Genomic DNA, 13,596 nt, shown 5'->3' with positions numbered 1-13,596 from the left:
CCTGGCATGAGCAGTATCTTCATTCATCAACACCGTGTTCCCTGAAGATACAGAATAGGCACTAAATAGACATTCATGCATCTGACAAATGAGTAACAACTGAAGAATTGAAATAATTCCTTTCACGATAAACAAAAGGCCTTGCTTTCATAGATAGGCATGTTGGAAAGAATGAGTGGCTAGTTTGGATTATCTCTAGTATTAAAGGATTGAGTAGCTAATTAGAGACCAGTGACAGTTCAACTTTAAAAAGTCAGAACGTAGATCCTAGAGGCTTCCCGTGATACCCAGAAAGTTAAAATGTCATCCCAGTGGTACTGTATTTGGAGTACATGAAGCTGTATGTGACATGGCCTGATTTTTGCCTCAAAAATATCATTTGGCAGAAAATAGATGATTAACAAGAAAAGGATCAAGGCAGGAGAAGAGTCAGGAGACTCTCATCATAACAACTGAAGAAGGAAAAGGAGCTCTCTTCAGGCAGTGTGGGCACTGGTGGAGAAAAGTAACTGTACATATAAGATCTTAAGAGCTTATTCGTGAATGAGCAGCAGATTCTGAGTTGCATGATCTGGTATTCATTCCCTAAGATCAGAAGATGTAAATGAAGAAACAGCTTGAACATAATTGGTGAACAGTTCTATTTCCGTGAGTGTGAGAGGCCCATAAGCTATTCAAGCGGTAAGGTTAACCACACAATACAATATGTAACAGGGCTGTAAAAAGTGAAGCCTTGCTGGAGAGGTATAGTTAGGAGTCAGCACTGAAAGTGGAAATCATGGAAAGCCTGTAGGAAAAGTTGGTGGAACGAGAAAAGGCTTGAAAAACATATTCACCATTTAAGGGCAAGTGAAATGGAGGAACCTGAAAGGATACTCAGGAGACAGAGTACAGTGTCAAAATGAAACATGAGTCTAAATTTATAAATAGATTTATGGTAATTGAGTAAAATAAAAGATTTAAATTACAAATTAATTTTAACTTCCAATAATAGGTGTGGAAAATACATTTAATAACTAATGAATTACTATTATTCTCTACACATTCAAAGAACATTATGGTTTGTAAAAATTGCTAATTTGCTTCATAAAGAGAAGATTATATTTAAAAGCCTAAGAAAATGTTTACATGAATAACAAGAGATAATTTGGAAAGCAAAGCTTAAAAGAGTTAAATCAAGAGATAATTATGCAGTATTTATATCTGTATTTATCTCTGACAGGAAGCAGTATTTCTGGATCAAAGAACAGAACATTAACTTACCTGAATTGCAATCTAGCACTAGTTCCCCATGCCCCAGCCTCCGAATGGAGTATATGATCAGAACCAGATGTACCCTGCCCATACAGGGGTTTGTACCACTGGAGAGAGAATCAAAAAGTATGAATCTTAGAATTTACATAATGCACCTGAGCCAGCTGTCTATCTTTGTCCTGGAGAAAGAAAAAAAAAAAGGAAAGAAAAAGACCTTAGTTTTCTTAAGTAAATAAATTCTCTCTGAAGCGTCCAAGGTCCGTAGGCTTACTATCCTGAGAATGTAAGCAAATAGCTCCAAGAGAGATGTTCCAAAGTTGCCTGTCAAGAGTTGTCTGCATTTCAAACATCGTTTAACCCAGGGACCAGCACTATTTGGTTGACAAAGCTTTGACAGTGCCCAACATGAACATATTCAGGTAGGGTCACATCCCAATAATTACCAAAGTACTAGACTCTGAGCCCAACTTGGATAATTACATTGAGGAAGAATTTGACATCTCACATTTGTAAGACTTTTTATGATTTTTTGAGTCCCAAGTCAGATAATTCATAAAGAACAGCTCTGTGCACAGTAGAGCCAAAGGAGAGCTGTGTTCTATCCAATGTGATGAGAGATTTTTTATCTAACTGCCATCCACTGGTGTGAAATCTAGAACAAGGCATAGCATCACTTCTAGATTGGAAGAACTCTGAAGGGTTTCACAACACATAATCTCTATCCATTCCTTACCCCAAGAGCACTACGCGGAATTAACCTTCTCTATTCCCACAGCAATTTGTATTCATCTCTTATAGAACTTTTACTGCACTCAGCTGCACCTGTCTGCATCACTGACTGCAAATATTTTGTGGAACAAAAGGCTTCTTCAGCACACACTGTGTTAAATGCTGTGAGAATTTCCACTTTCGTTTCAGGCTGTAATAATGCATCCTTTTTCATAATGTTTACAGTTTGAGAGTTTTAAACAATGTACAAGATGATAAAGAAGAGATGTAAAATCATACACGAGCAAGGAATTGTTCTCTACTCAAAAGTTTGTGTTTTTCAAAAAAGAAGTCAGGAAAGGAAAGAAAATGGGACCTTCGTGATTGAAAAAAAAGATGACATCATATCCAGAGATTTTTTTAAGTGAATTCTCACTCTGATACTTGTCAAGATGAATAATTGCAACATCTTAACTCTTTTCCTATATCTTCAATTATTTGCTCTTTTATGCTGAAGATGTAGTATTTCTGGGAAGGTTCAAGTATATTTACCAGAGTTTAAAAATAAAAATTACAACTTTCATCTAATGCCAGCCTGATTTTTTTAATTCCCTGTCAGTCAAGAATCAGAATTGGAAAAGATCAAGAGCTTTCCGTGTGTTTTCTCCCCCAAAAAGAATTTAAAATATTACCCATTAGATTCAAGGAGAATCAAGTAGCACACATAAATGTCTCCCATGTTAATCCAACTATTAAAAGAATGAGAATATTGTGATGGGACTCATACAGAAGTAGAGCACTCTGTTTTTCCTAACAACAACTGCAAATGACAAGTATAGTCTTGAAAGGTTATTTGATTAATGCTCATAAATAATAAATTAGTAAATTGCTGCTTTTGCTAGATTACTGCTGGAACTTCATCTTCCAGATAATAAATCATTGTCCTGAATTGATCTGAACAATCCTCCTAGGTCTGGGTTTAGCATACTCATGGCATACGCTTGTTTTACTTTCTTTTTGTCTCTGTTTTCTCCAGTACAGTGCTCTTCATCCGCGAGAATCCTGGGACATGTGGCACCCCACTCTGGTGGCTGAAGCTTTATTTGCTATTGCAAACATCTTCAGTTCCCTGCGTCTGATCTCACTGTTTACTGCAAATTCTCACCTGGGACCTCTGCAAATATCTCTGGGAAGAATGCTTCTAGACATTCTGAAGTTTCTGTTCATATACTGTCTTGTGTTGCTGGCATTTGCGAATGGTCTAAATCAACTTTATTTCTATTACGAAGAAACAAAGGGGTTAAGCTGCAAAGGCATACGATGTGAAAAGCAGAATAATGCATTTTCCACGTAAGTTGGATAGATATTGCTTTTGGTAACCCTGGACAGAATTTGGGGTATATTATATTGAGAATTTAAAAACCCATGACATAGATCCAGTGGAAAAGGAGAATGTGAATTATGCGTCATGCAGAAAACAGAAAAGTTGGCTTTGTATGAAAATGAATCTTTTTGGCATTAAAAAACCTAGTACATTTAATTCAAGTTTTGATCTTTTCTTTTAAGTGATCACACAGAAAGGAAAACATGTATGTAAAATATGCATATATTTTAATATGGGATAAAAAGAAATACCTATAAACTATTGACAACTTACCAGTACTTTAAAGGACAGAATCTACTTAAAACCAATCATGTTTGGAAACTCAAGGGTTTTTCAAACTTTCTTCATGTGTTTTCCCAGTAATGGGTTCCCTTCACCTGTGTGCTGCATCTGCTAGTATTCTGGGTACCAACGTCCCTTCACACACATGTTTCATTTTCTAGTTCCCAACATTAAAAATAAAATGATTCAAAATGTAATCTCAAGACTAATCTAACTACTATTACTATGCATGCAAATTTCTCTTTGTGCCTACACTGGGATGAGCAATTGACAACATCCATGGTCAAATCAGGCTTGCTGCAGACCAATCATCTGCAGGCTAAAAGGCAACCTAGTTTTGTTTTATGTAGTCAGCACATATCAGTCATTTTTTAGGTGACTTTAAAAGTCAGATCCTTATTCTTGAACCATCATAGAATTGCATGTACTATGATGAGGGTCATTAATTTCTCACCTGGGAGGAAAGCAATAATTTCACATAAACTAAATCCTTTTTAGTTAAAATGCTTATATTGATTTAATCTTGCATCTGTTTTATGTTTGATACTGAAATTTAAAAACCTGTCTAACTAATGTACATCTGCTAATTTGCACATAAAATTTTAATCTCAACCTGAGCTTCTTTAGCTTCTTTCCATCCTGGAATCACACAGAAGGCACAGCTTCCCCTGATCCTTTTCAGCCCTTTCAGTTCTTTAGTCTTTGTTCTTAAGGGGCAGTTCTTTGGACCAAAGAGCATACTTACCTCCGTGGTATCCTCCTCCTGGTATATTTTGGTCCCAGGCAGGAGGGACACAGTAAAACCTCCTCCAGTTGTGTCCTTGCTCTATGACCCTGGACGGCATCTTAGCTTTCTGAACTTACACTGCCCTCCTCCTTTGTAGTCCTATTTTCCATGGGCGAGGAAGATTAAGGACTTGCAATATTCTGGTACCACTGACTTCTGTTTTCATAGACAAGAATTATACCTCTGACAGCTTTCCTGACTGTACACAAACTCTTTATTACTTTTTAATGTATTCCCTAATTCTAACTACACACAAAGACCACTGAGTATGTATCTGTTGCCTGTCCTCCTGATACCATAATTTTTATTACTTTTTAATGTATTCCCTAATTCTAACTACACACAAAGACCACTGAGTATGTATCTGTTGCCTGTCCTCCTGATACCATAATTTGTCTTCAGAAGAAACTTACACACAGTGCATAGAATTCAGTTAATTACAGGTTTCAGCTCTTCTCACCTGTCTGCTTCCTCTGCTCTCCTCAAGTTTATACCTAACACTTATCCTCAGGAATCCCCTTGCATCTATTACTGGTTTCTTGCTAAGTAGTTGCATATTACAAATTAATTTTAAGTTCAAGAATATGGCAAGAGGAGTCTGATGTGTAATATCTAACATAAATTTTAGTCTCATATATATATATATATACATATATCACAAGCAATATATATATATATATATATATATTTCTTGGGTTATGTATTATTTTAATATATCTATATTAGTGATTTCTTTCCTTAGCATGAAAAACAATAAATAACTGTATATTTCAAATATTATAGGCCCAAATCATTCGACTAAAATTAATGAAATATTTCAGCTCAGTTTTTCTGTATAATAAACTGTATATCCACATTCAAAAAGTTAGTTTTGCTCAACAATATTCGATAACTAAAAGAAAATATTAATAAACGGGTCCTATTTAGCACAATAAATGTCAGTCATTGTGAAAGGGTATCTTCAGGGCTCCAGCTCTACCTTTTATCTCTGTGCTTTAATTGGCTACCAATTTTTATTGGTAATTTTATACCTTCCATAAATTTTCAGGCTACTTTTTCTACCCACCATTTTAGAAATCGCATTGCATATAAAGTTTAGAAAACAAACTTTAAGTGAAGTACCTAAAACACTGCCTGTATTCTCATATAATGTTGTCAATAATAACTATTTATCACAAGTAGTAGAGTGCTATATTTTATTTATTTCATGAATTTCCAAGCTCTTCCACTCCCAGTGTGAACACAGATAGAACTTTGAACCATCTTGTGTTTTCTTTGACCTGTTGTTCCTGCCTTTCTCCCCATTTTAATCTGAGCAGGTTTTAAATTGCATCTCCTTTTCTTTCCTCTCCTTACTCTTTATTCAATTACAATTTAACCTCTGCTTCCACCCCAGGCTGGTCCTGTGCCCCTGAGCCATCCTCCTTTAATTCTGCTAATATTCTTCCACTTTACCTCTTATTTCTCTAACCTTCCTCACTTTCCTCTGACAAAGTATTCCAATTTCTGCTTTTAAAACATGTTTTCTTTCAGCATTCTAGCCGCAAGCGCTCTGAAGAGGGTCCCTGTGAAAGCTCAGCTGTGCTTCTGTATTTGTCCCTATGCCTCAGTGAGTCTGCTTGCACAGTCACTAGGGCAGGATCGGATTCTGTCTCCACACTGCGCAGTACACCCAGCTGTCTGCTAGGTGTCCTTCATCGTATGCCTCCTCCAATTAGAAAAACTCCAGTCAGAAAGTATTTACCAGCTTTCTCAAAACTTGTTCTTCCTCCTTCCAGTTCCATTCTTGTCAGCGTTGCCATAATCTACCCTGATATTGAGATCAAAAGCTCATATTCTGTACTAGATGTCTCCTTCCCGCATCCCACTCACATGTTGTGAACCAGGACTACCTGCTCTCTGTTATAGCTCACTTTGCTCCATCCTTTTTTGCTCGTGGCCCATGCCCAAGTTTAAGTCCCTTTATTCCTGGCTTCTGCGTTTTTCCATGTACCCACCATCCTGCTTCCTGGACGTTCTTTCCAATCAAAATCAGAGGCTCTCCTGGTAAAGTGTCAAGGTAGTTTCCCATTTCTCACCAACCAAAGGTATATCCCTTTAGCTTGATATTAAATATCCTTTAGTGATCTGCCTATTGCCTCCTTTTCTACTCATATCTGTCACTGTTCTCCCAAAATTTGCTCCTCTTCAACATTGCCAAATTATTATAAATTCCTCAGGATGTCATTTTCTTTCCTTATTTCAGAAATCGCCTTCTGTTATCTTACCAATTGGCAAAATTTTGTCTTGCTCCCCGACCTATCTCAAAAATATTTTCCCAGAATGCCTTTCCTGATTTCCTATTTGCCTGTGAGATCCTGGGGCTATAGCTTACAATTTGTGTTTTGAATGTCTCTTTGTGCATTTCTCCACTCACAAAGAGATGCTTTGTGATCACACTTCCATGTTATTTCCTCTTTAATATGAAAAGAAAGACGACGATTAAAAAACATCAAATGTTCGGTCAGTGGAATCACTCTATATACAATTGTAAACTAGCATCCCCAGGTAAGGGACTCTCTTATGAAAAGAGGGACATTGGAATTGTGACAGATAGTGTCTTGTTATGCAAGGCCATTTATATTTTTTGAGTGAATTCTTAATGGCTGGGATTCACCAAATAAAATCATATTTTACTTGTTTTAATAATACATTTGCAGTTATAAAGTAAAAAGATTCAAGTGGTTCTTGAATTAATGTTTTCTTTTAATTTTAGTCTCTTGGGAAAGGAGAAAACCTTAGCTACAGAATACATTGCCTTTATATTTGCTTAGCTTATCTACTGAAAACTTTTAAACAGGAAAGAAGCTTATTTTTAAAAAAGAGTACTTGAGAAATATTTCCAAAGGTCTTCAAATAAAATGTTACTTTTAGGAAACAGAAACCCATCCCATACAAAGCTACCCTCTAATTTAATCTTCAACTCAAAATTTTTGCTAAGTGTCACTTAATTACCTCATGGCATTTATTATAAGAAAGTGAAGTGTTTCCTCCCCCCAAAATAAAATATTAATCACATGCAGGCATTTTGCTTTGTGGTATAACTTAATTATTCTTAAAGGTACAGGCAATGTTTGCCTGTACACTTTTAAATCACTTCTCAAATCTATGGAGAATATTCTCAAATCTATCAGAATATTTCTTTGAAATAATAAACCTAGATTGGCTTCTTAAAAATCCATCTATTAAAAGAATGACTCATTTAGAAATACCTAAACACTATGATCCTAATTCATCCAAAAAGTAAATATATTTTAGTTCAGCAGAACTGCTTTATAAACATCCCTACTGATACATTTCATAAAAGTAAGAAAAGGAAGAATAAAACATATAGTTAATTAGAAAATTCCCTTTTAGCTTGATTTTTTTTTTTTCATTTTCAAATTGGGCTTTAAAAAGTCAGTGTATATTTTCTCAAAGGATTTAGAGATATTTCTTAAGAACCTGCTATTCTTATCAGCAAATATGTACTATTCAATCATAACAGTCTATTTAATCTGCATCATTGATTTTATTAGAACACTTGAATAGTAACTGCTGTGGGATTTATGAATTAATCTTTTATATGATTCATTATGTAATTTGTGCTATTTAACTTGCAACTTTTTCAAAACTGCTATTCATGTCAAGCAAAAACCACCTCAAATATATTTCTATAGTCACAATGAGAATACATATCATTTTCAAAAGGAAATTTGTTCACATTAAATCCAAAGGATGTCAGAAAGTTTAGTAACTTACCTGAGTTTTAGTAAAGCTAAAAAATAAAATAAGTAAAGCTCATGCTCTTAGGGAAAACTTATTTTTATCTGAGAAATTTTCAAAGAATAAGTCTTACTGACCACTCCCTAAAGTCAATATATTAGATTTAACATTCTCTAATTTTATAGCAATCTGACACCTGGGTTGCCAATAATATATCATTACCTTCTCACATACTGCATTACATACCTCAGTCTAGTTAAGTTGGATCAGCACACTCGATGCTTTCTGTAATCTGTGGTATCATTTATCAGCTCTAGAAAAATAAATTCAAACTAAATTTCCTCTCTTAGAATTAATTGTTCAAATACAATGAACTTGGTTACTTGTTTTGCTGTTGTCGTTGTTTGTTTTCTTTTGTTTTAGCAGTAAATTTGGGAAAATTCAGCCCTAAATGCCAATTTTGGAACATTTACTTACATTCCTTTTACTTATACTAGCCAAAACTATAGGGTTTATTTCAAGTGACAGCCATTTTACTATAAGAAAAATGCACAGAACTAAAAACTCTTTGAACATCCAAGTAAAGGCTGATGATAACAAGGGCAGGACCTCACCCGAGGGAGACAGGAGTTGGCGTGCAGAATTTCCATCCTGTGTGTCATTGTTAATGTGAGTCACCACTGCCTGTGCAATCACCCTGGTGCTTGTTACTTGGCTTGCTCCTACTAATTCTCAGCCTCTTAGTTTGCACTCTCAAACCTTTGGTATTCCTTACCATTCTAATGACCCGAAATCTCTACCACAGCTGTGTCATCTGACCCTCTTTACGCATCTAACTTGTTATCTTCATGTTTCTAAAATAAACTTTCCTAAATAGGAAATCAGATCATACTCAGTTTAGGCCTGCCCAAGAGCAACTGGCTCCTCTGAATTGTCTTTCCTCGAGTCACTTGACCAATGTTTGACCTGATCCACTGAGGCAGTGTCTGAGGAAGGATACCCAGAGACTCACATAAAAGCCACTATTGCACAAAGTAATGCACATGACACTAGGTTACTGACACCGAGAGCTGCCCAAAAATGTGATTGACTTTGTCCCATGGTATGATTCAAATTTAATATCTAAATAATGAAATCTTTCCTCAGACACCATGCAAGATATAAAAGGGCTTTTGTTTTTTTTTTTTTTGTTTTCTCACATTTAACCATAGTCTTTTAAAAAATTGTTTTCACACTCTTTTTTTTTTTATTTCACGGTATTAATATTCTGTAATAACCCCACGGAAACGAATACTTTTCCATATGGGTTTAGCTTCTCCTCAGATTATTCCATTTTTCAAAGTAAATTCAGGCAGTTTTACTTTCAGTAAACTCATCAATTTGTTCATTGCCTGAAGGAGTAAAACCTGCATTGATACGTAAAAATATCAAATTTTATTATCTGAGACTCTTTGCCATCTTATGGAATATATTATGTGGATTTTAGATATATACCTGAAAATCTATAACAATGAGATTGCTTTTAATCTTCTCCAAACAAAGTCAGGTAAAAGAAATGACTTCTTTTTTGAAAGACTGAGTTTTAGGATGTATCATTTATTAACTACGTATCTGTAACTCAGCACAGAGATTGACAAACTTCCTACGAATAGGAACAAGTTACATGTCAGACTTTGTGAACTACATATTTGCTGATGTCACTGCTTTTCCCACTGTGTTGGACCAAATAAACTATCAGAAACATACATGCAAGAGTGGGATTTTGTTTGAAAAAATTTCATTTAAGGATATTAAAATTAATTTTACTTAACTTCTATATGTCATAAAATGTTAGTCTTTGATATTTTCCTCAGCCTTTGAGGAAACAAAAACCATCTGTAGCCTACTAGTTATCCAAAAAGGGGATCTGGGTCCCTGAGGCCTAGGAAACCAAATGCACCTTTCAATTTTCTTAGGAAAATTAAGTGTATCTATCTAGGATAACTCTGTTTATCAGTTGTGCTAGTTATATAAAATAGTTTTTAACTACTTAATGATTTTAAATTTGACTTTATAATTGTACAAAATATTTTATTTTTGATATTTTGTTAATCAAATATACATAATAGTGCCAAGTTCTATTGCCATGCTTTATTGCATAATGCTTCAATTTACATATTGATGTTTTCTTCTCTTCCTTCTAGGTTATTTGAGACACTCCAGTCACTGTTTTGGTCAATATTTGGGCTCATCAATCTGTATGTAACCAATGTGAAAGCACAGCATGAATTCACAGAGTTTGTTGGTGCCACCATGTTTGGGACATACAATGTCATCTCTCTGGTTGTCTTACTCAACATGCTAATAGCTATGATGAACAATTCTTACCAACTAATTGCTGTAAGCTTACTTTTTAATTTCAGTTTTCCTTCTAGAATTCTTGGTTGCCCGTTCCATTCCATTTTGTTATGTTAGGAAATAAAATATGCAATTGACTGTTGATGATAAGTATTAAAATTATAATATAGTTAATTTAGAATTTCTGAGCTGCAGCTTGCTGTATGTGACTATATATAAGCTGGTTTTGTCATATTACATGTGATATAAAAGTAAATATATTTTGCAAGGGAGTCATTCTCTATGGGAAACAATAGAAGTGAAGGACAGAGAGCTCCTTTCTGTGCAGCATGCATCTAGCTTTGCAGTCTCCCTGGCTGTGCAGTTTCTAAATGTCTCCTCTGCCACCTGGATTAAAACAAACTCATGTTTGGCAACACAGAACAGCGCTGAAAGAAACCTGGCATGGGAAAAAGCCATCAGGTTTTCATTTTCTTAAAGCTCTGTACATCTACATGGTAAGATTTCAACTTCAAATCTTAGGAGGTAGATATAATAAGATGAACCGTCATGTGTAACGATCATTTTAGCTCAAGAATCAGTAAACAAAAATAATAGCTTCGTGATTTGTGCTGGTTTGTGTCAGTGACAGATGTCTTATAGGAAAAATCTGCCTCTACAAAACGTTTAATAAAAGAGTACTCCTTGATAAAATTGTCATACTTTACAGCATTTCTAGTTAATAGAACAAGATTTTGAACCAGAATATGTACCCAATAAAGATTTGCTAATTAATGAATAAATTAAGCTAAATTTTCTTTGCAGAGTTTCAAATAGACACATGTTGTACTGATACTCTCCTACACACTTCAAGATTATTTCTACATTGCTTTTCCTAAGTTTAGTCTCCATGTAACTATATTTGTTTCTGAAGTTTGTTTCCCTCTAGTCAATACATTTCCCAAGTGTGGATTTCATTTTCCAGAATGACAATAACAAAATGTTAGAAATCCTTTAATTGCCAGGCTAATAGAAACAAATTGTAAACAACTTGGTTCTGGTAAAATATTAAATATCCCAGTTTTATCAAGAAGAGAACATTTTCCAAACAGAGTATAGCATTTTTTTGTGGAGCATGATTTTCCCAGTAACTTTATTGCAGACATAAATACCATCCTCAATTTTCACTTTTTATTTAGCCCTAATGCTAAAATTATTGAGACAAAAAGCAAGCGCTGAGAACCTGAGGCAGGTACACCTGCCAGCACCTTGTGGTACAGCCTCTTTGGGGCACGGGCATGTCAAATGTTTTATTCTCATCTGCCCCAGAACAAAATAATTTACTCTAAGGACTTCATGTTTTTGTTCTGCTGTTCTTAACACAGAATCATAGGGTAAGAGATGAACACAGGGAAAGCATGAAGCACAGAATAGGAGGACCATTTTGTATTGCAAGGCAGGCGATATCTAAAGCCTTCTTCCCACTCATGGGGCTGTTCATGTGTCACTTGTGCACCTAACATATATCAGACATATCACATACAAAGTATTAGCTTTGCAAAAAACGATCTCAGGTATGTGATCTTAAGAAAATATTAATGTATGTGATCTCAAGGAAACATTAATGTAACAAGGTCAAAAATTAAAAATATATATTATTGAGAATAGAAATTTGAGAATGTTTTGAAAGTGAAGGAAGAAACTAGACTTGGAATGGAAACAGGAAACAGTTGAAGACTGAGGGAAGGTGAGGCAGGCTTCCAGGGAGAGGTGAAACTTTAAATTTAGATATTGAGTAGGAAAAGGGGAGTATAAAGGAGGGCTCTAGTCATGCTCAGCTTAGGATTCTTTATCTCCAGATCTTCTAGAACTGTGATCTACGTTACAGACCCTCATAGAATCCCACAACACAAGTAGATAACCACCTGCTTAGTGGTAGCATTAGAAGAACATAAGAAAGTCAGAACAAAAAATATTAATTTGTTACTTCCTGAGAGCCAGTGAATTAAGATGTGCTACTCATAGGCCACTTTCCATAGCTACACTTTTCATTCCCTGGAACTAATTCTACCTAATTCCACAGCTGCAACCCACCATGTACAGTGTATACATTTCACCACTAACTCAGCACAATCATGTAATCTGTAAATGTGCTTAGAACTAAAGGGAGACAGAGGAGCAAAAAGATGAAGCATGAGAAGAGGGGAGAAGAAAGAGGAGGGAAACTTTTTCTCTATTTCTTCCAATTAATCTATGCAATCAGCAATTTGCTCAGCCAAACAAAGGCCATGTATCCTCTAAGCAAGTTGCTACAAAACACAATCCATCCAGTGTCTTGACCAAAACCACAGTTGGACAGAATAGAAATGTGATATATACCAGGACAACAATTTCATAATATTACAAAGGACCATCGTCTAAGATTATTCTACTACTCTAAAAACTTAGTTCTTTTATAATAATTTATTTCTTACAATGAAACTATTTTGAATTGTTAAAATGCATGCATGCCCGATTTCTACCACCTCCTACTTCCCAGATTGTCTGCTTTAATCAGATTTAGGGATAATTTGAGAAGAGACTGTCTTAATATCTCATTTCCACAAATGTTTCAAAGTTTCTCCCAGGAGATTAATAAAGTGGAGTGAATAATTAATGTTGAGTGATACATCTTTGGGCTCGTGGGCAACCACTAGCCAGATTCCTATCTGATCTGGTGACATCTGCCAAGGTTCAATGCTCTATCAGCTCTATCATATGTTTATTAGAAAAACTTCTCTGTGAGAAGGTGTACAAGAATTTTTCATATGAAGATTGGGGATGTGGCTTAACAGTAGAACATTTGCCTAGTATGTGCAAGGCCCCAGGTTCAATCCCTAGCACTGCCAAAAAAAAAATGATTCACATGGAAACATAAAATAAGGCTTTCTCTGGCTGCAATGAAGGCTAAATTATGCCCAACTGTAAAGGTGGCAATCCCCTTAACAGGAAGAGAGTTCTCTGGAAATATACAAAACCTTGCTTTTTGGCCTGGACCTAATCAAATTGCATTGATGAGAGTCTACAGTGCAAGAGGTTCAGAATCATCTTTGCATCACAGCTAATTACTACAGTCACTGTA

General features: G+C 35.3%; 1 protein-coding gene across 9 annotated transcripts in view; it reads left to right on the top strand.

Annotated features, from left to right (window-relative positions):
• Window positions 1-13,596, top strand: part of Trpc4 (transient receptor potential cation channel subfamily C member 4) — a 201,419-nt gene that overhangs the window by 169,318 nt on the left and 18,505 nt on the right. For all 9 annotated transcript variants that reach the window (XM_005006923.4, XM_063232148.1, XM_063232147.1 and 6 more), the window contains 2 exons: window positions 2,999-3,312; window positions 10,343-10,538. In XM_005006923.4, the coding sequence (XP_005006980.1) occupies window positions 2,999-3,312; window positions 10,343-10,538 (510 nt within the window). The remainder of the gene's footprint in view (window positions 1-2,998; window positions 3,313-10,342; window positions 10,539-13,596) is intronic.

Source organism: Cavia porcellus, unplaced genomic scaffold, assembly GCF_034190915.1.
Source record: "Cavia porcellus strain 051 isolate PalLab524CR breed Dunkin Hartley unplaced genomic scaffold, mCavPor4.1 scaffold_21, whole genome shotgun sequence".
Taxonomy (NCBI): Eukaryota; Metazoa; Chordata; class Mammalia; order Rodentia; family Caviidae; genus Cavia; species Cavia porcellus.
This window is presented reverse-complemented; position numbering and strand designations above follow the sequence as displayed.